Source organism: Lampetra fluviatilis, chromosome 42 (assembly GCF_964198595.1).
Source record: "Lampetra fluviatilis chromosome 42, kcLamFluv1.1, whole genome shotgun sequence".
NCBI lineage: Eukaryota > Metazoa > Chordata > Hyperoartia > Petromyzontiformes > Petromyzontidae > Lampetra > Lampetra fluviatilis.
In genome coordinates, this window is record NC_136316.1 from 10,157,529 (window position 1) to 10,180,027 (window position 22,499).

The 22,499-nt window shown below is 51.8% G+C and overlaps 1 protein-coding gene and 1 long non-coding RNA gene across 7 annotated transcripts; one reads left to right on the forward strand and one right to left on the reverse strand.

Moving 5' to 3' along the window:
- Positions 1 to 13: 13 nt before the first annotated feature.
- ZFAND1 (zinc finger AN1-type containing 1) lies at positions 14 to 21,996 on the forward strand. Of its 4 annotated transcripts, XM_078875825.1 has the most exons (9): positions 14 to 68; positions 15,094 to 15,136; positions 15,264 to 15,303; positions 16,283 to 16,410; positions 17,218 to 17,309; positions 18,169 to 18,290; positions 18,933 to 19,109; positions 19,870 to 20,060; positions 20,946 to 21,996. In XM_078875825.1, exons 1-8 carry the CDS (start codon positions 14 to 16, stop codon positions 20,050 to 20,052), a joined length of 840 nt encoding a protein of 279 aa, XP_078731951.1. In that variant the 3' UTR covers positions 20,053 to 20,060; positions 20,946 to 21,996. The 4 variants fall into 4 exon arrangements, with proteins under 4 accessions (XP_078731951.1, XP_078731950.1, XP_078731954.1 ...); XM_078875824.1 differs by having other exon boundaries at positions 19,870 to 21,994; XM_078875828.1 differs by having other exon boundaries at positions 17 to 68; positions 15,094 to 15,149; positions 19,870 to 21,994.
- LOC144946715 (uncharacterized) lies at positions 1,634 to 14,919 on the reverse strand. 3 transcript variants are annotated; one of them, XR_013639937.1, is made up of 5 exons: positions 14,072 to 14,919; positions 13,271 to 13,339; positions 5,352 to 5,481; positions 3,155 to 3,284; positions 1,634 to 2,150 (listed from the first exon to the last, which is right to left on the reverse strand). It is a non-coding gene; the product is annotated as an uncharacterized LOC144946715 (long non-coding RNA). The 3 variants fall into 3 exon arrangements; XR_013639935.1 differs by having other exon boundaries at positions 1,634 to 3,284; XR_013639936.1 differs by lacking the exon at positions 13,271 to 13,339 and having other exon boundaries at positions 1,634 to 3,284.
- Positions 21,997 to 22,499: the final 503 nt, after the last annotated feature.

Genomic DNA, 22,499 nt, shown 5'->3' on the forward strand with positions numbered 1-22,499 from the left:
CGTCATTCGCAAGATGGCCGAATTAGACGTGGGACGTCACTGCGCGGTTGAGCACTGCGGGCAGCTCGGTAGGGCTCGGCATACTCGGGTGAGGCGGGCTCCTTTGCCCGCGTTGTTGCGATGGACTCCGTTACTGAACAAACATTTGTGCTAACGGTGCGGAAACGGCTTCGTTGTTTCATAATGTCCAATAATTTGTCATCCGGCAGCCATGTTGGTAAGGGGTACCACCTGTGGTACGGTGACGTCATCGCCGCGTCCCCATGTAAGATGGCGGCCGTGCTGCCTCGCCCAAGCCTCGGCCAGCGACACCCAGTTCGGAATGTGTCGTGTACATTCATCCTGGAGGAGGAATCCGATGAGCTATGAAGCTCTTTTCTACAGACGTCCAGTTGGGGTGGGTCAGCAAGTTACAGCAAATTTAAAAAGCGAAAGGAGTGAAAATATAGGGGAAAGATAAGCAATTCACGAAAAATATATATCATTTCCAAATTCAATCTTGATTTGTTGTTTTTATGTCTCTGTGTGTGTCTCTCTGCGTGTGTCTCTGTGTCTCACCTCTATGTCTCTCTCTCTGTGTATGTCTCTCTCTCTGCGTATGTCTCTCTCGGTCTGTCTCTGTGTTTCGCTCTCTCTCTCTCTGTATCTCTCTGCGTGTGTCTCTGTGTGTTTGTCTATCTCTGTGTATGTCTCTCTCCGAGCTTGAATTTACATACAGTTCTCACCTGATGACGGTTGCTGGTGTTGCAATCGAAACGTCGTGATCTATTTTATTTTTACGTGACTTTACCGAAAGAACCAACGAGTCATTTCCAAATTGCATCAGTTCAGTAGATAAATTGCAGCCGATTTGCTTTCACACCAAATGCTGGCGTGGGGCAGGGCAGGTTGGAGGCTACAGGAGACGTCAACTCCCTCCTCGCCTGGCACGCGGCAGCGGCAGCAGCAGGAGGAGCCCCACGTGGGTTCCAGCTCGACCCTGACGCTGCTGCTGCTGCCGCGTGTTTGGAGTTGGCGTGTCTCTCTCCGTGGTCGCGTGGGTTTCTCTCCGGGTCCTCCAGTTTTTCCCTCCACATTTAGAATCAACATCACGCGTTTAGAGGATTTGGCTGCGATCAATGTCCACACGATGAGCCACTTCGTTGAGCTATCATCTGTGGCCAGGTAGCGTCTTAGAAAGAGCTACGTAGCTCAGTGGACCTGGTAAAATAACAATAGCTTTCATTGAGTTTGCCCATTCGCGCCGGAGAGGAAGACGCACCTGAAACACGTGCCCAGGTGAAAATAACGTTAGGGGCCGTCCATAAATGACGTCACGCACCTAGGGGGGGAGGGGGGGGTCAGACATTTGTGACGGGGGAGGGGGGGGGGTTTGAGAAATGTGACGTCACATCAAAATGCGCAACTTTAAATAAATAACTTTAAATAAATATAGACAACACGTTCTACTTAAATTGTATTATTTCCCTTCTACGTGACTTTACCGAAAGAACCAAAAATATGTTCTACTTAATTAAATAGACTTTTTAATAAATGTTTTCCCCTACAACATCAGAGTGCAACGGCACATGAAATACACTACAATGACAATAGTTTAAAGCGATTTGAAGCATGTTTTATTTGGGGGGGGGGGCAGAGCTTTGTGACGTCATATTTGAGTGGGGGTCTGACTTTTTGTGACGCCGTGTGACGAAGGGGGGGGGTCAAAAATCGTCCAAAATCGCGTGACGTCATTTATGTGGACGGTCCCTTATAGGAATATAAGTAGCAGGATGTCGCGTGCGGCATCTGGGGTGCTTCAGGGAGGTTGCCCCTCCATGTGTCCGAGTCCCACACCTGTCAACCCCTTGTCACTGCTGCCTACCTTATTCCAGAACAATTCAGACCGTATTGATCACCCCTTGCCCCTTATAAATCTCAACGTTCATCCTGCAAAGTCCCATCACAAGGGAGAAGCACAAACAAATAGACATTTTTTGCACATATTGAACCGGCTGTATGCCGTATGGACCTGCAAACTGAGTTTCCCTGGACTAGAATGCAGGGTGAAGCGTCTGGGTGGACAGGGATGGGGTTGAGCCTCCTACACACCTCGGTGGTGATCCTGGCAGCCACGGTCCCCTGAATCCGTTACATTCCTGTCACAGATACTGAAGAAAACGTTGACAACATTACTTTCCATAATTACCGGATGAATATGTCTAGAACCGCGTCTGACTGTAATTTGCATAGATAGATTTTGTTTTCAGAAATGTTTTGTCTTTTTTACAATACCTTATTGGTTTCACTGTTATGCCAATCATGCAATTGCTGTAATTTTCTGAGTTTTCTCAAAGATATCTAAAATAAGCAGGCCATGTCTCTTTCATCGATCAGTCTTCTCTAAGATCATACTTGATCACTTTTCTCCTGCTTTATATTTTCAGGTCAAGCATGTATTGCACAATTTTTAGTTTTTCAAGTGTTTATGAATTTATCCCCACTGGAGCCTCACCCATTTACTGGGCTGAAGAAGAAAAAGCATTTTAATCTGTAAACTTGTACCAAGGCTCCGCAATAACAAATTCGAGAATCCCCCCCCCGTCACGCATGCACCTGCTGTATCGCCTCTGCATTGAACCACCAGCCACAGGCTGTGTGTTGATGTGCTGTTAGTTTTACGACGTAAACACGATGCTTCTGAAAAAGAGCTAAATAGCTTAGTAGGCCTTACCTGGTAAAATAAGAAATAATGTTTAATCACGTAGTTTAACATGTCAGTGCTTTACAGACTACTAGCAGAAGTACCCGGCGTTGCCCGGGTGAAAAATATGTTTCTTAATAACCTTACATGTATACACAGATTTCATTGTTATGTAATGTTTGAAAGTTTTCAGAAGATTTTAAATGTATTTTCCCCCCGGGCAACGCTGGGTATATCGAGTTTATACCACAAAGTCGTCGCTTGACACGGGTGGGGTGTCGCGGCCTAGTGCCGTGCAGAGCCTCCGGCCTCGCCTAGATTGCCCACCCGGCTGAGGCTGTGTACTGGGGCCGTTACCCCCCCCCCCCCCCCGCGCTACAATAATTTTATTATCTACCGACCCTATAATAGTAATTGCACACATTGGGGTGGGGGGGGAGTGAAGAGGACGTGAAACTTTGATGAATTTACCTCAGAGGCGCGTGTTAATGCATGCGCATATTTTTAACGGGAATTAAAAATGGCGTCCACCCCGCAGCGAATGCGTCGCTACCCGTTGCCAGGAGCAACCGCCGTGGTCCGCGCCGGTCGTCCAATGAAACTGCGTATGGTCCGGCGACACACAGACAGACAGACACACACACAGACAGACAGACAGATTTGCGATTTTATATATATAGACTAGCAGAAGTACCCGGCGTTGCCCGGGTGAAAAATATATTTCTTAATAACCTTACATATATACACAGACTAGCAGAAGTACCCGGCGTTGCCCGGGTAAAAAAATATTTCTTAATAACCTTACATATATACACAGATGAAATAAATAAATAAAGTTGAATAACACTAAATCGATCATTAAACCACTTTAAAGGTGACGGATAAAAAAACTGTCATGCCTATTCCCATCGCGGGGCACGGGACGTGCCTCCCGGCAAATCCCTCGCAAGCGAGCGTACACAGACGGACAGACAATTTTTGAGTACGACGTTTCGCTGGTAATTGCATCCAGCATCAGCGAAACGTCGTACTCTGAAATGGTAATTGTTGTGGTTTCACGCTTCAACACACCGGTGGGCTAAAGCAGTGAACTATTAGTCTTTTATCAACGTGACACTTTTTTACTGATTGGCCGTGTCGGATGGTGGAGGGTTACAACACATTAATAAATAAGGCGATCTAAACCCAATAACGTTGTTTATGAATAATGGTCGCGAAAGCCTACGTGTTACAAATTGACTCACTTTACTTAATAACCAGGCTACAGTCTACATTATAGACTGCCAGTACACCCACCCAGCTTAATAACCAGGCTACAGTCTACATTATAGACTGCCAGTACGCTCACCCAGCTTAATGACTATTTGTACAGTCAACATTTAAAGAATCGATTCTTGGCGCGTCGGGTTTAAAAGTAATTACACAGTTGTTTTTTCATTGGTATGTAATGTTTGAAAGTTTTCAGAAGATTTTAAATGTATTTTCCCCCCGGGCAACGCTGGGTATATCCGCCCCCCCCTCTGTCTATTTAAGGCCACCACACAGAGACAATCACCCCTCTCTGTTACCTGTGTTGCTCTCGCTATGTATCTTGGTGATATCTGTCTGCTAATATGTCTGTCTATAGTTTTCTGGTTAGAATTTATGTCGCTATTTCATTATACCTGATGATGATTGCTTGTGTTGCAATCGAAACGTCGTATTCTATTATTTAATTTATTATTTTATCTTTAGACGTGACTTAACCGAAAGAAACAAATAATAATTCCTGCAGTCACGAAAGTTCTAAAATTAAGATTGAACCACTTCTACGGGGAAGTTTTAAGCTTATCTTTTTTCTCTCTCTCTGGCGACTTGTTTTCTCTGCCTGTGTCCTCTCTTTAGATTGTTCACACTTAAATTCTAACTTAGCAATCTTTGAAATACGTAATCAACCAGGCTATGCGTTAATTGTGTGTTGACCGACCCTCTGTGTTGTATTACATTACATTTCGATATTTTACTAGGTTATTTAATTTTAGTGTGTCCTTCTGATTTTCAGGCTTGCTTGCCGTGCCATCGCATTCGCAGCACCACGTCTGTTGACCACTCATTGATATGCTAATTTTTTCTCTAACCCTCCTCCCTCTCTCTGCCTCCGCCCCCCCCTCTGTCTATTTAAGGCCACCACACAGAGACAATCACCCCTCTCTGTTACCTGTGTTGCTCTCGCTATGTATCTTGGTGATATCTGTCTGCTAATATGTCTGTCTATAGTTTTCTGGTTAGATTTTATGTCGCTATTTCATTATACCTGATGATGATTGCTTGTGTTGCAATCGAAACGTCGTATTCTATTATTTAATTTATTATTTTATCTTTAGACGTGACTTAACCGAAAGAAACAAATAATAATTCCTGCAGTCACGAAAGTTCTAAAATTAAGATTTATACCACAAAGTCGTCACTTGACACGGGTGGGGTGTCGAGGTCTAGTACCGTGCAGAGCCTCCGGCCTCGCCTAGATTGCCCAACCGGCTGAGGCTGGGTACTGGGGACGTTACCCCCCCCCCCCCGCGCTACAATAATACTGTCTAATCGCTATAATTTTATTATCTACCGACCCTATAATAGTAATTGCACACATTGGGGTGGGAGTGAAGAGGACGTGAAACTTTGATGAATTTACCTCAGAGTCGCGTGTTAATGCATGCGTATATTTTTAACGGGTATTAAAAATGGCGTCCACCCCGCAGCGAATGCGTCGCTACCCGTTGCCAGGAGCAACCGCCGTGGTCCGCGCCGGTCGTCCAATGAAACTGCGTATGGTCCGGCGACACACAGACAGACAGACACACAGACAGACAGACAGATTTGCGATTTTATATATATAGACTAGCAGAAGTACCCGGCGTTGCCCGGGTGAAAAATATATTTCTTAATAACCTTACATATATACACAGACTAGCAGAAGTACCCGGCGTTGCCCGGGTGAAAAAATATTTCTTAATAACCTTACATATATACACAGATGAAATAAATAAATAAAGTTGAATAACACTAAATCGATCATTAAACCACTTTAAAGGTGACGGATAAAAAAACTGTCATGCCTATTCCCATCGCGGGGCACGGGACGTGCCTCCCGGCAAATCCCTCGCAAGCGAGCGTACACAGACGGACAGACAATTTTTGAGTACGACGTTTCGCTGGTAATTATGTAGTGGTGATACGCGCTGGGGTAGCGATCGGGTGCTAGCGCGTAGTGATTGGCTGTGTGTGTGGTGACGCGCGCTGACGGTGAAGGATCAGGGGTCAGCGCGGGGTCGTGGGTTATGTGGTGCTGATTGGCTGTGTGCCGGTGACGCGCTGGAGAGGGAGTGATCGGGTGGCAGCGCGGCGTGATTGGTTGGGGAGTGGAAACACGCGCTGGGGGAAAACGGATCGTAGAGATAGCGCGTCGTGATTGGTTCACTAAGGAGCGATGCTCACGTCGAGGTCCGCATCCGCTCCGTCTCCCGTGTGGAGGGACTATATAAGGTGATGCACACAGGCGTAAGGGGAGAGTGTAACCAGCGAAGACTGAAGACGGAGAGGAAGAGATAGGGCCCTGCGGTACCCAGTCCCGCTGTCCTGTGGGGACCGGGACTCTGTGTAACCCAGAGGCGGAGTGTAGGGTGAGCATGCAGTGTGAGCATGCAGTGTGTGTAGCCAGAGGCATAGGGTCTACACGAGGCGAGTGATGTGTGTGTAGCCAGAGGCATAGGGTCTACACGAGACGAGTGATGAGTGTGTAGCCAGAGGCACAGAGTCTACACGAGCTAAGTGAAGAGTGTAGCCAGAGGCATAGAGTCTACACAAGCTAAGTGAAGAGTGTAGCCAGAGGCAGAGAGTCTACACGAGCTAAGTGAAGAGTGTAGCCAGAGGCAGAGAGTCTACACGAGCTAAGTGAAGTGTGCAGTCAGAAGAATAGAGACCACACGTTGTATCGTGACAAGTCAAGATTGAATAAAAAGTGTGTTACCCGTCAAGGAGTTTCCTGCCGTCATTTCCAATACTTCAACTGGCGTCAGAAGTGAAACAGTCTTCCAAGCATGGATACAAGGAAGACCCGTCGGACCCACGGGATTGACCACGAGGATAACCTTGACGACTCGGGCCAGCTGCCATCGGGGGGCGAGGACGAAGAATGGCCCACGCTGCAAGATCCGCCGACGGCGCCGGATGAGCGACCGGGGACCGATGCCGTGCTCCGCGAGGCGCACTCCCGTCTGGCGGAGCTGCTGCTCGCCGCCGCGTCCATCCTGGCGGAAATCAGCTCGTTGGCTGGAGCGGGGACGGCGGCGGACATTCTACAGGGTCGCCCCGCAGATTCCCGCCAAAATGACTTGGCGATTCCCGCCATTTCATCTGCGCCGACTTTTGGCGGGAACGGCGACCGCCACGTGGCGGCGGTTCTCCAAGCGCGCCCTCTTACGTCATCAACGCGCGCTGCGGACCGCCATCAGACACCCGCCACTGGGGCCGCCATCTTACACACCGACGGGGCGGCGGAAAGGAACCACGAGGCAGAGGACGACTTCATTTTTCAACAGCGCCTTCCCGCATTGTCAGCCTTCAAGGCGGAAGGCGGGGACTGGGGCCAATTTCAGCGCAGGTTTTTGGCGCATCAGGAGATGTCCACCTGGTCCGACGCTACGGCGCTGCGGGCACTGCCTGCCATGTTGGACGACAACGCGCTCGCGGCCTTCATGTCAGCACGGAGGTCGGACTGCTCCACGCTTAAGGCAGCGCTGGGTCTCATGGCCAAGGTCTACGGACCTCCCTCGGCGTGTCGCCATCATTTTTATGCAAGGCGGAAGGCGGACACGGAGACCGCGCTCGCCTATCGCACGGCGTTGCTGGCTCTCGGCGATGCCGCATTCCCTCGTATGGACGAGGAGGGCCAGAATGCGATGGTTTTGGAGCAGCTGCTTAAGTTGGCGCAGGACCTGGGGGTCCCCATCAACACGGCCGACGAGATCGATATTTCTTCCTTGCGGGTCGCTACGAGTATACAAGCGCACGAGGTCCTTCAACGCAAACAGGGGGTCGTCTGCAACGCTGCCGTGGCCTCAGCTCCGGGTCCGGTGATCACCGAACCCCAAGTCGTCAGCCCACGAGAGGAGGCGTTCACCGCGGGACGACCAGGGGACTGGAGGTCGGGGGGTCGTTCGCCTCTGCGATCGGCCCGCAAGCTGGAGCAACCGAGATCTCCGACGACCCTCATCACGTGTTATAACTGCGGCCTCCGGGGCCACGTGGCGTCCGGTTGCCGCGCTCCACGTCAGCGCGCCATGGGATCTCGGCTGGATGACGACCAAGGCCCCAAGTCATCCCTACAAACCCCGGCAAGTCGCGGCACCTCGCATGCTCGGCCCACATACTCGACACGCATGGGCCGTCGCGGGGCGGCGGAGGAGGGCCGGTTAGGGTTCGGGGATTCGGTTCGGCGAGGGGGGTTCGGCCGGGACCGGGGAGACATTGAATGGTCGGAGTTGGGGCACAGAATTGTGGCTGCTTCAGCGGGTTCATCCGTCGTTACGGGATCTATTGATGGGGTCGAGGTCAGGGTGTTAGTGGACACGGGGGCGTCGGCGACTATTATATCGGACCTCATTTACAACATTCTCCCCGTCCAATGCCGTCCGCTGCTCCCAGTGGATGTGCCATTTTACGCCGCTAATGGGGGATCGTTGGGCATTATCGGTCAGATTAAGGCGTCCATTTGCATTGGAGATATCAAATTGTCGGGACCCGTTTTCGTTTCGTCTTCTTTGGCGGTTCCTTGTCTATTGGGCACTGATTTTTTGGCTAAGATGCCCATTAAAATTCTCATCGATCAGCGTTGCATTGAACTACCATCGGGTCGCCGTATTTCATTTTTGACGAACCCTACTGAGATTCGGACGGCGTGCGCTACGATACAAGCGTTGGCGACACAGACCGTGCACGTGCCCCCGGGTTCACAGATGTTAATTCCCCTCCGGTTGCGGAAACCATGGGTGGGGGGGACTTCGGAACAAGGCATGCTTTTGGGTCCTTCTAACAGGGCTGTCGGGGGGGTCGATTTGTCGGTGGCTCACACTTTGGTTCGGGCTGACAAGGATCCGTTTGTGATGGTTTTAAACGCTGGGTCGCGGCCAGCCATCATTCAGCAGGGCACCGTGCTGGCTCACGCGGCACGGGTCCCTGCGGATGAGCGGCTGGTTGCGCAGGTTGATCCGAGCCCCACGCAGAACATTGAACCGAGGGAGGACCTTGAATGGGTCCATTCGCTGTGCGCGGGCTCGGACGATTTGTCAGCGGTGCAGTTGGGTGCGCTGCGCGAGTTGCTAATGGAATTTTCTGATGTGTTCAGTAAACATAAGTATGACATTGGGTGCACGGATTTGTTACGCCACCACATTGACACGGGCGATGCGGCACCGGTCAGGCTAAATCCCTTCCGACTGAGTCCTGCTGAGAAGGAACATGTTCAGTCGGCCGTTAACGATATGCTTGAAGCCGACATTATTTCGCCTTCCTCCAGTCCTTGGGGAGCACCTATTGTGCTGGTTAAGAAGCAGGACGGGTCCTTGCGATTTTGCGTAGATTTCCGTCGCCTGAATAAGATCTCTGTGGCTGACGCGTATCCGTTCCCTCGATGCATTGTCTGGTGCGCGATATTTTTCGACTCTTGATTTATTATCGGGATTCTGGCAGTTGCCACTCGACGAAGAGTCTAAACCTAAGACAGTATTTCGGACTCCAGGGGGCCTGTTCCAGTTTAACCGGTTACCCATGGGACTTCACTCCTCTCCAGCGACGTTTCAGCGCCTTATGGAGTTGGTTTTGTCGGGCTTGCAATGGGATACGTGCTTGATTTACCTTGACGATGTCATTGTTTTCAGTAAAACATTTGAGGAACACCTCCAGCGATTGAGAGGGGTGTTCTTACGAATGCGATCGGCTAAATTAAAATTTAAACCGGCCAAATGCCACCTTTTTCATAAGTCCGTTAGATACTTGGGTCACATTGTCGACTCTTCGGGGATCTCTACCGATCCCGCGAAGACGGACTGTGTCAGTTCATGGCCGACACCCACGTCAGTTTCGGACGTGCGCAGTTTCATCGGTTTTGCTTCGTATTACCGCCGATTCGTTGAGCACTTCGCCACTATTGCAAAACCCTTGCACGCTCTAACGGCGAAAGGGGTGAAGTTCCGATGGGGACCGGAGGAGGAGGCCGCGTTCTGCTCCCTCCGGGACGCCTTGGTGGGTGCCCCACCCTTGCGCTATCCGGATTTTGCGAGTCCCTTCTTGCTAGATACGGATGCTAGCAACACGGGCATTGGGGGGGTACTATCCCAAGTCGTTGGGGGAGTCGAAAGGGTGGTCGCTTATGGTAGCAGGGTGTTGTCTCCGGCGGAGCAGCGCTACTGCGTCACCCGTCGCGAACTGCTTGCCATTGTTTTTTTTGTACAACAGTTCAGACCGTATCTCTATGGTCGTCACTTTACGGTCCGGACGGACCACGCGGCGCTACAGTATTCATTGAGGGTCGCCCAACCCTCGGGCCAATTGTCACGGTGGTTGGAAGTCCTCCAGGACTATCAGTTCACGACTACATACCGTAAGGGGTTGCGACACACAAATGCCGATGCCCTGTCGCGATTGTTGCCTTGTCAGAAATGTGCGTGTCTATCGGGATCGGCGCGCTGTAAACCGCCGGTTGTGGAAGAGATGGGGGCATTGGCTGCGACCGCGGGCGCACCAATCGGGGATGTCCCCGCTACCTCTCAGGGTCAGGACTCGCTGCTCTCACTGTCGCTGAGTGAGTGGGGCCGTCTCCAAATGGCGGACAGCTCCCTGCTAGCATTGCGCCGCAGGGTGGGGGGTCCCAAAGAGGACCAGGAGCGAACTGGCTCCTACGTACTTAAACAAGGCATGTTAATGAGATGGGACAGTTTGTCCCGGTGGCATGCACTTGTGGTGCCTTCTGCTGTGAGGGGGAAAGTTGTTTTGGCCGCACACGAACGCCTCTTGCATTTGGGAGTAAACAAAACGCTTGCCCTGCTTCAGCGTGACTATTATTGGCCGGGAATGGGGAGCGACGTGGTAAATATTCTGAAGGGATGCGTTGAGTGCGCCAGGCGAAAACCACCGCCCGTGGCAGCTAATCCACCGCTGCAATCTATTCAAGTCTCGTGCACTAACGAGCTCGTTGCGCTCGATATTCTGGGGCCCTTTCCAGTCACGCCTAGGGGTAATAAGTACCTGTTGGTGGGGGTCGAATATTTTACCCGGTGGCCTATGGCGTGGCCACTCGCCAACCAGTCGGCGGCGGCTGTGACGGACGCCTTTGTCCAGGGCTACGTCCTGGACAAGGGGGCTCCCGAACGCTTGCTGACCGACCAAGGGAAACATTTTTCAAGTAAATTGCTGCAAGAGGTGTGCGATCTGTTGGGTACTAAGAAGGTGCGTACCTCCCCGTACCACCCGCAGACGGACGGGATGGTGGAGAGACTCCACAAGACCTTGACTTCTATGCTGTGCCAGCGGGTGTGTGAGGCACATGTTGATTGGGACCTGCAGGTCCCGGGGGTCCTCGCCGCGTATAGAATGGCCCCCCATGCAGCGACGGGGTTTTCCCCATTCTATCTGATGTACGGTCGGGAAGCCGACCCGTCCATGGAAACGCAGCTTGGCCTGTCCGCACCACGAACTAATTCTAAATTGGCAGAACATATTAAATTTAATATTCATAAGCTGACAGAGGCAAGGGAGGCCGCACGGCTTAATTCGCGGGCTCGCCAAATTGCTAACGAGCGGTTGCGTGCACGAAAGGTGTCCGTGCACGACTGGAAACCAGGTGACAGGGCCTGGCTGCATTGCCCTCAGGCACCTTTGGCTACGTCGCCTAAATTGTTGAAGCCATGGCGGGGACCCGTGGAGGTCGTGCGTGTTGCACGCCCCCAGTGCGTTCAGATAAAATGGGGAAAGCGACGGTGGTACGTCCACCCCTCCCGACTGAAACCGTTCTCGCCTCCATATGGCCTCCCCTTGTGTCGTGAGGGCCGAGCATGTGACGTGACCGACGACCCAAAGGGGAAAATGTCTCTGCCTGATCCTCACATGTTTCCGCCTGATCTCCTCCCAGGTGTCTCGGAACTGACAGCTGCCGACCACCGGCGGCCGGATCTTCGCGGCGGGGCCGGTCCTTTCAGGCCTGATCCGCGCCGTCTAGAGCAGCCGGAACCACCGGACGGTCGTCAGCGTCCCGTCCCATATGACGGACCGGCCAGACGGACTCGCGCCAGGTCGCGCTACTTTTTATGACCTACCATGTGAGGAGTCGAGGAAGCTGGAGCGCCTCGTCACTGCGTTTAGTCACAGAGACGCTGGGCGCGTTCATTTTCTGGAAATCGCTTTTATTGTGTTGTTCGTCGGGCTGTATATAGCTTCTTATCGAGGTGTTGTGTGTGTTATTGTTGACTTTTCTTGTGTTAGTTGTCAAATTGTACATAGGTTGCTGTTGTGTTGTTGTTGTTGCGTTACGGGGCACACTGGGGGGTGGGGGTTTTGTTGTGTTAACGTTGTGTGATGTTGTTGGTTAGCAGCCGGGCCGGCTGCGAGCTATGTGGGAGGGGGTGATGTAGTGGTGATACGCGCTGGGGTAGCGATCGGGTGCCAGCGCGTAGTGATTGGCTGTGTGTGTGGTGACGCGCGCTGACGGTGAAGGATCAGGGGTCAGCGCGGGGTCGTGGGTTATGTGGTGCTGATTGGCTGTGTGCCGGTGACGCGCTGGAGGGGAGTGATCGGGTGGCAGCGCGGCGTGATTGGTTGGGGAGTGGAAACACGCGCTGGGGGAAAACGGATCGTAGAGATAGCGCGTCGTGATTGGTTCACTAAGGAGCGATGCTCACGTCGAGGTCCGCATCCGCTCCGTCTCCCGTGAGGAGGGACTATATAAGGTGATGCACACAGGCGTAAGGGGAGAGTGTAACCAGCGAAGACTGAAGACGGAGAGGAAGAGATAGGGCCCTGCGGTACCCAGTCCCGCTGTCCTGTGGGGACCGGGACTCTGTGTAACCCAGAGGCGGAGTGTAGGGTGAGCATGCAGTGTGAGCATGCAGTGTGTGTAGCCAGAGGCATAGGGTCTACACGAGGCGAGTGATGTGTGTGTAGCCAGAGGCATAGGGTCTACACGAGACGAGTGATGAGTGTGTAGCCAGAGGCACAGAGTCTACACGAGCTAAGTGAAGAGTGTGTAGCCAGAGGCATAGGGTCTACACGAGGCGAGTGATGTGTGTGTAGCCAGAGGCATAGGGTCTACACGAGACGAGTGATGAGTGTGTAGCCAGAGGCACAGAGTCTACACGAGCTAAGTGAAGAGTGTAGCCAGAGGCGTAGAGTCTACACAAGCTAAGTGAAGAGTGTAGCCAGAGGCAGAGAGTCTACACGAGCTAAGTGAAGAGTGTAGCCAGAGGCAGAGAGTCTACACGAGCTAAGTGAAGTGTGCAGTCAGAAGAATAGAGACCACACGTTGTATCGTGACAAGTCAAGATTTAATAAAAAGTGTGTTACCCGTCAAGGAGTTTCCTGCCGTCATTTCCAATACTTCAATTGCATCCAGCATCAGCGAAACGTCATACTCTGAAATGGTAATTGTTGTGGTTTCACGCTTCAACACACCGGTGGGCTAAAGCAGTGAACTATTAGTCTTTTATCAACGTGACACTTTTTTACTGATTGGCCGTGTCGGGTGGTGGAGGGTTACAACACATTAATAAATAAGGCGATCTAAACCCAATAACGTTGTTTATGAATAATGGTCGTGAAAGCCTACGTGTTACAAATTGACTCACTTTACTTAATAACCAGGCTACAGTCTACATTATAGACTGCCAGTACACCCACCCAGCTTAATAACCAGGCTACAGTCTACATTATAGACTGCCAGTACGCTCACCCAGCTTAATGACTATTTGTACAGTCAACATTTAAAGAATCGATTCTTGGCGCGTCGGGTTTAAAAGTAATTACACAGTTGTTTTTTCATTGGTATGTAATGTTTGAAAGTTTTCAGAAGATTTTAAATGTATTTTCCCCCCGGGCAACGCTGGGTATATCGAGTTTATACCACAAAGTCGTCACTTGACACGGGTGGGGTGTCGAGGCCTAGTACCGTGCAGAGCCTCCGGCCTCGCCTAGATTGCCCACTCGGCTGAGGCTGGGTACTGGTGCCGTTACCCCCCCCCCCCCCCGCGCTACAATAATACTGTCTAATCGCTATAATTTTATTATCTACCGACCCTATAATAGTAATTGCACACATTGGGGTGGGGGGGGGGGAGTGAAGAGGACGTGAAACTTTGATGAATTTACCTCAGAGTTGCGTGTTAATGCGTGCGCATATTTTTAACGGGAATTAAAAATGGCGTCCACCCCGCAGCGAATGCGTCGCTACCCGTTGCCAGGAGCAACCGCCGTGGTCCGCGCCGGTCGTCCAATGAAACTGCGTATGGTCCGGCGACACACAGACAGACAGACAGACACACACACAGACAGACAGACAGATTTGCGATTTTATATATATAGATGGGCTGCTACCCCTGCCCCCCCCCCCCAGCCACGATCTCCTCGGCCGCTGTGCAGTAATATGTACGGCCTATAGTGTGGTGGGGTGTCGAGGCCTAGTACCGTGCAGAGCCTCCGGCCTCACCTAAATTACCCACCCGGCTGAGGCTGGGTACTGGGGCCGTTACCCCCCCCCCCCCCCGCGCTACAATAATACTGTCTAATCGCTATAATTTTATTATCTACCGACCCTATAATAGTAATTGCACACATTGGGGTGGGGGGGGAGTGAAGAGGACGTGAAACTTTGATGAATTTACCTCAGAGTCGTGTGTTAATGCGTGCGCATATTTTTTACGGGAATTAAAAATGGCGTCCACCCCGCAGCGAATGCGTCGCTACCCGTTGCCAGGAGCAACCGCCGTGGTCCGCGCCGGTCGTCCAATGAAACTGCGTATGGTCCGGCGACACACAGACAGACAGACAGACACACACACAGACAGACAGACAGATTTGCGATTTTATATATATAGATTATTTATTACATCTTGATATCTACATTCATGTGAACCAGTGTGCTGCTATGAAGTATCCTGTTATGATGCTTAATTGTGAACTTTAGTTTGCAGCAATCTAGATCCTTTTACTGTTTTTTATTATGATGTTTAATTCTGTTTTATCTGTTGCACTTCAGAGCCTGTTGTTACAACGCATTTCTTTGCCACGTCTCCCGAGAAAATGACTCCAGGACTCAACGGGCTCTTATCTGGTCTTTAAGAAAGCAATTGCATTGAAAGTAAAATTCACTCCGCCGAGAATTTATGTTGCAGACTTCCTCCCGTTCGTCTGCAATGGCTGTGCCAAGGTGTTCTGGTGAGTCTCATTGGTGAGAATATATATATTATATATATAATATATCGTTTTTGCACGGTGCTAGCTGCGGAACCTTGCTGCTCACCTTTGTCACACTTGTGACCCCCCCCCCCCCGTGTTTCCACAGTTTGGAGCACAGAGGCAAGGACGACCACGCATGCACAGAGGTGAGGCCTCGGCAGCAGAGTTGCCCAACGCCGAGGAGCCTTACCTACTACACAGAACGTTCGCCAATACACACAACACTCTACAACGCATTCACAAGCACTCTACACCCACCACCACATTGGCTCACATTTCCACAAAATTCCTGCTAGGAAAATCTGACACCGCAAGCGCATTTCCACTCGCACATCGGAGCCATGCCGATGCCGTGCCTAGCTGGGCTGTCGCGGGTCAGGAGGTCCAGGTTGTTCACCGTGGAACCCAGAGCCGTGACACCACACAATGTACACGTCATTCTCCCCGCTCCTATCCCCTGCCGGCCTCTGAGGCAGATTGAGATGTCTCGTGAGGCCACCATGGCACGGTTTAGTTCCGGCTCAGTACGGCAAAATAACTTGCGGAAATGCCACCGGTGTACCCCAAAGGCATCTCGCTAACTCGGCTCGGTTGTCCCAATGGAGAAGGGTTATGTGACACGAAGAGGGCTGGGCACCTGGGCTCAGAACCAAGCCAACACCGAAACCACTCGCGACCTCTACTGGCTCAACGCGTAAGTGAAAGTGATGTCACATAGTTCAAACTAAAACAAAAAAATGTATTTTACCAGGTAAGGCCAACTGAGCTATTTAACTCTTTTTCAGAAGCGACCTGTCCACAAATAATAGGTCAACGAAGTGGCTTTTAAAGCAGCCAAACAAATACTCTGAATGCACGTTGTTTCTAAATGTGGAGGGAAAAACCAAAGGACCCGGAGAAAAATCCACCTGACCACAGGGAGAGAGACACGCAAACTCCAAATATACAGGCGTCAGGGTTGGGATCGAGAATACACGACCTGTATTCCAAGAGAGGTAGTTAACATCTCGCTACTGTGGCGATAATGTTAAAAAACACACGGCCATTATGAGCCCCCAAGCCACTTGGTCACCCCTCAAGTAAAGAGAGTTTCAGAGTAACGCCGAGTCGGCGCGTCGCCCACAGGCAACTCCCGGGAGAGCGGCGCCCGCCTGGGGGGCCCCCACGAGCTACGCGTGCCACGTGCCGGCCTGCCCGGCGCGGGAGCTGCTGCCCGTGCTGTGTCCGCACTGCAGCCTGCAGGTGTGCCTCAGGTGCGTGCCGTCGATACCCGTCTTCCCGTGCCACCCTCCCCCACCCCACTGCGTCGATTCACTCCTCCCCATTTCTCTCTGCACTTCGCCCAGTTCCCCCGCCGCTCCCTGTCTCTACATGCTTCCCGGCCGCTCCCAGCGCCTTCCCGTGTGTCCCAGCAGCACCGCGCGGCTCCCGGGCAGCTCCGCCCCTCTCCCCGTTGTCTTCCATCTCACGTCAGTCGGCAGGAGAGAGCGTTAAACGTGTACACTATCGGAAGACCTTTCTTGAAGCAAGAGCAGCAGGGCAAAAGAAGCGACCTTTCCTAGGCTTAGGAAAACACGAGGAGCGATTTGACAACGCAAAGAATCGAGAGCTTTGTGTGTACATGTGCATGTACGCCGTGCTTGGGTGTGTATGGGTGGCCAGCAAAACGCCCGGCATGGTGCTGACCACCCACCCCTTCGTGTGCCGTTCCCGCCTTCGTAGGTGTTCACTTACAGCACTTGCCCCAACAGTCTCTTAAGGCTATACGGCGGATCCTTTTCTTTGTATGTTTGTATTCATGCACATGCAAAAAGAGCACTTGCAAAGTGGTAAGCGCACCGTACTTTAAACCTGAGTTCGATTCCTGGCCAACAGTCAAAATGATCTTAACCAGTCTCCCTAGGTCAGCCTGGCCTTAAAAGCGTACCTAGCATAGTGCGGACATGAAACATCGACACCACGGAGACGAGCGCGGTTGTGCGCCGTGCTGACCTGAATAGGCGCTCGCTCTCAACAAGGGTACGCACGGCGGATGCTCGTGTCTCCGTGTGCGGGCACAGGCACCGGCACCAAGTGGACCACGCGTGCGTGAACCTCCAGGAGGCGGCGCCGCGCATGCAGCGCACGCAGGAGCTGGTGCGGGGCATCACTGGTACCACACGCACACACGCACCCTCACACACGCACCCTCACACGCACGCACCCTCACACACGCACCCTCACACACGCACCCTCACACGCGCACGCTCACACACGCACGCTCACACAACCCAGGATGGATCATAGGCAGGCCAGCCTAAATGTTTCTAACCGGCGAAGATGTTCCATTAGGGGGGTCCACGTTTCGCAAGCGTAGAGAAGGGAGGGTTTGACTGTGGCCGAGAAGACCTGAAGCTTCGTGCGGAGCGACAGACCAGGTAGCTTCCACACAGCGTTACGCAACCGATGAAAATATAATGCCGCACGACTAATACGGAGCGAGACCTCTGCTGTTAAACTGGAGCCAGTCATGAGCACACTGCCCAGGTATGGGAAACTCTCCACTCTCTCCACAACTGTCCCATCACCGATTAGGAGTTGTAGGGGTGGAGTCATTGTGACGTCACCAGGGCGCTTGTGCCAGGCTTGGTGCACTTTGAAGCCATGTGAAGTGTCGAAGGCCTACTGTTGGCTGGAGGTCACTTGACAGACCCAGGTGCGATGGGTTGACTGACTGAGATGACTGGCAGATCCACCACCTGTGCCTCCTACTGCCTACTGTGCCAACGTTTTATTTGCCTGAAGTTCCACTCATTGTTGTGAGCGTCGCTTCTCTGCCATACGTTGTTGTTGGAGGGCAACTGCCTACCAACTGCCCAGTAGCGTCCTTCACGAGCCTCCTCACGTACGACATGACCCCATTTCCTCTCGAGGCCATGCTAGGTAGGAGATGGGCTGCACTCCCACACGTCACGTGTTCTCTCTGCTGCCGTGAGCGGTGGTCACCACGCGTCTCTCCCTCCCCTGTGTAGAGGGGAGGCGTGGGGCTGCAGCCGCCGTGGGGAGGCGCGGGGCCCGGAGTGCGGCCGTGACGGCGCGCGTGCAGCTCATGAAGACCAAGCAGCAGGCAGTGGGGGAGCAGGGGATCCCTCAGGCACGACCACGCAATGCCACGCGTCACAACACGACACAACACGATGTCACAACGTGGCCTGGCCCAACACGACAAAAGGTGGCCACAGCAGGACTCCCAACGCATCCCATCTCAACACGACGCATCGCAACGATGCAACGTGGTCATGCCACCGTGACACGACACAGCACAACGCAACACATCGCAACAAAGCGACACAACAACACAATGTGGCAACATTGCACGAAACTACAAGACACAACGAGACACGCATTGTTGCACGGCACGACACCATGGCTGGACGCGATACTGCGGGACCAGACAACACACAAAGCGCCGTCTCCACCACACAGTGCACACTCAACGACAGTGCGCATCACCGGGCCACACTGGACCCCAACGGCGTGCAGTGCCTCGCCACACCACGCCACACCACGCCGCACCACGCCACACCACGCCGCACTGTACCTCAACACAACATCCCAAGCTTAACCATTCTGCACTCAAACCACCCACATCTCGTCGTAATTTATCTCCACCGCAGCACGCTTACCCATCCCGTGCCAATTTAACCACTCCACGCCTGGTCACACTCCACCGTGCCGCACGTATTGTAGCCACCACGCTGCGCTCACGTCTGTGCGTGCGGCTGTGCGGTTGCAGGAGGAGCGGCTGTACCTGCGTGTGCGGTTGCCGCGCACTGCGAGGGTCTCTGAGGGGCAGCAGCAGGAGGAGGAGCGTGCCGTGTTCGTGTCTCGCGCGTGGTCGGTGGGACGCGTCGTCGACTGGGTCGCCAGCGCCACGCGCCTTCCCAACAACAACCACGTCGCCAGTGCCAAGGTGGTCGCGCACACGCATCTCGCACTTACACGCTTCTACAGGCGGTACACACGCATCACTCACACGCACTGTTTACACGTACGCAGTTTACACACGCACACGGTTTACACACAGGCACTGCACTAAATCACGTGTGTGACCGCACGCTACATTTTACCGTGTTGTGAGCAGACATGGCGGCGCACGGTTGAGATTGTAGGTGCATCTTAGGATCACGCGGGAATCGTCAAGCGCTGAAAAACTCACAAATCTGCAAGGCTGCAGGGCTCTGGCCAGGAGATGGCAGCACAGCAAACGTGTTCATGAACCTGTTTGTGAGGACATTTGAGTGTCGACTCACGTGTGGCAGATTTTCTTTGTGTACTGCGACATGTAAAATACTTATTTAAAAAAAAATACTTTGGTCAAACATCTCAATGCCGAATCTTCCTGAATAACGGCCATGGGACTCAGTGTTGCGTTCTTGTGTAAATAACAGACATCGCTCGCGCACCACCACCATCACCACCACCGCAGCATCAGCAGCAGTACCTCCATCCACTACTAAGCGTGAGCGACGTCGCCATGGTGCTTGTGCCAGATTGATTTCTAAATTAAGGGATTCTCACACCATGGGGGTTGTTTAGCCAAATACTTCACCACACTGGTCAGTGTGGGTTTGTGAAGGGGGGCGGGGGACATCACAACCTCCGATGTTGAGCCGTGGCCGGGACTGGAACGTCACGTCACCGTGACGCCACCCGCGCCGCTCTCGCTGCAGAAGCTGCGTCTGTGCGACGTGGCGACGCTGCGCGCCTGGCCCATGGACGCCCTCGTGGACTCGCTGCTGTCGGCCCCTGGGAGCGAGGGAGAGGGGCTCGGGGATGGCGGCGGCGTTTTGCTCGAGTACCTGGACCCTGGCTGCGATGTCGCACCGGACGCTTCGCCACCGTCGGCGACATAACGGCAGCGGTCAGCTCGGCCAGTGACCTTCAAGCCCTCGCCTATGGGGGGCGGCAGTCAGCGATGTTGCACGTGTGACCCGTCATCCGCGTGCGTGCGTGCGCATGCGCGCCACACACGTCCATTGCACTCTGGGTACGCGGCCTTGTCCATTAACAGCCCACCACTCGCTCTCAACCGTGAGTGACAACCGTCAGTGCCACCAGTGTTCTGTGGAATGATAAGACCCTGCCATAGAAAAGTGGAATTTCCAATACAAACTAAGGCCCACTAATGGAGAGAAGCATCACCCAGCACTTGTTTGAGTGAGAAGCCTTTTTGACGATGGTCGTTATTTGACTTTACGACCACTTGACCCCACTCGTAATGTCCAGAAGTGTGTTTTGTTTGCCGTCTTGTCTCAAATGTGAAGAACAGCCATTGCTCGTACTATTGCCTTGATTTGTTTTTGTTTTATGAGGCAGTGCCAATGAAGGGAGCTGATAACGCAGTTTCTGTTCGATGCAAGACATTTTTACGACAACTGTGACGGGAGTTTGGTGGGACTAACTCACCACATCCGCACTCGGCCCTAAGCCTCGCAGAACTCCGTGAACAGTCACACACAAGTCACCAGGTACAATTCGCATATATGCAGATATATCGCACCAAACACAAAGTGCTGTTTGCCACACCAAGCGCATTTGGCAACCTCCCTAGAAGAGCCTCAGCAAATCTCTCATGACCACCGCCCAGCAGCCGTGATGTCAGGGCCAAACCCGATTGGTTTGCAATAACATTTGTGGATTGTGGGGGTTTGGGTAGGAGAGATGATGGTCGATGGATGCCGAAAGAGAGGATGCCCCCAAAGAGGACCGCAGCAAAAGCGGAGCGATGGGATCCGTTCGTATGCAGGAACGGGATGGCTCGTGGTGTCGCAGGACCATGAAGAATGGCAACAAGCTTGGGGGCGGGGGGAGGAGACCTTCATCCAGGAGCGGATCGAGCACGGTGGTTGCGCACTGCGCCCGACTGTGCGAGCGACTCTCCGCGGCGACATCGCGCCACCTGCTGCTCCCTCGCGCCACCTGCTGCGGGAGAGAGAGGCTGCGGCGCCCAGGGCGGGCGGGCGGGCGGGCGGCACTGCCCCCTCCCGGCTCGCTGCGGTATCGTTATTCGCGGTGATTGTCAAATTTGATCATTTAACGATGATCGCCACAATGAGTTCCCCTTACCTTCTGAATTGTATTTCGCACGTTTAAGCTTGTACGAATACAGATTAATTAAAGTTCTTCGACTGTAGTTTACTCAACATAAGCCTGCCCCAAGTCTTAATGCAAGCAGATGCATGGTCTACAATGCGTATGTCTGTGCTGGCAGTTAAGCGAATATTCAATAATTCCGTGACCTATCAAAATTATGAGATCATAAAAGGGATGGACAAATACATTACAGAAAAAGGAATGGCCATTGACTCTTTACTGTAATGGGAAAACGGAATGCTTGAATATGTTTGCGCATATTCTTAGGTTTTTTCGGTAAAGTCAAGTAGGTGAAACATGCAGCAAATCTGGCTGTGACGGTCCCACCTGATGACGGAGACTTGTGTTGCCTCCGAAACGTCGTGATTTTTATTTTATTTTACTTTCATTAATTTTAATGTTTTACCTACGTGACTTTACCGAAAAAACCTAAGAATATGAATCCTTGCAGTCACGAAAGCTTCAAATCTAGAATGTTTGAACATCATAACACTGCTGTATTGTTGCCAGAAAGGGTAAAGCCTATTCTTGTCATCATTTTGATACTGTCAAAAAGGTCCCATCTTGATCTATAAAGACCTTAGTCTGCGTCTCAAAAACTCCCAGGGTACTTCCCAACAAGGTAGAAAGCTGACAATTTCGTACATAGGTAGCTTTTTGGACACAATAAAAATCTGAGACCGAGAGACACATGGCTGGTATGGTGTTATTTAGAAACTGTTCTAAATATTAGATTGCGGGTTTTTTCGTTTGATGGAGCATTAAACCGCTAATAAAAATAAAGCGAGAACCATTGTTCAATCTTTAATTGTTTTGATATATTTTGGATTTGAACGAAAACATATACATTTTATGATGGTCAAACCTGAAAAATGGTCAAAGATAGGAGCTTCCCCTCAACAGAGTATGAAGTATTTTTTTTGTTCTTTCTAATAAAAAAGAACGGAATATTTAAATTGAGCAGTTTCCTATAGGTACGTCTTTAAATAAAAGAAGTTGAAACAAGTAGAAAAATTGCAGGAAAATACATTTTTGGAGTAGTTAGTGTTTGATCGTAGATAAAAAATGTTTTTACAAATCATAGGTTACTTATTATATTTATTGAAAACTTTTGCCTGGCAAAAACAGGCTTTATGAACTAGTTGAATAATATGGGCATTTCGTTATTCATTCCAGTCTGGGACATTCCTTTTTCTATCATTGGTTG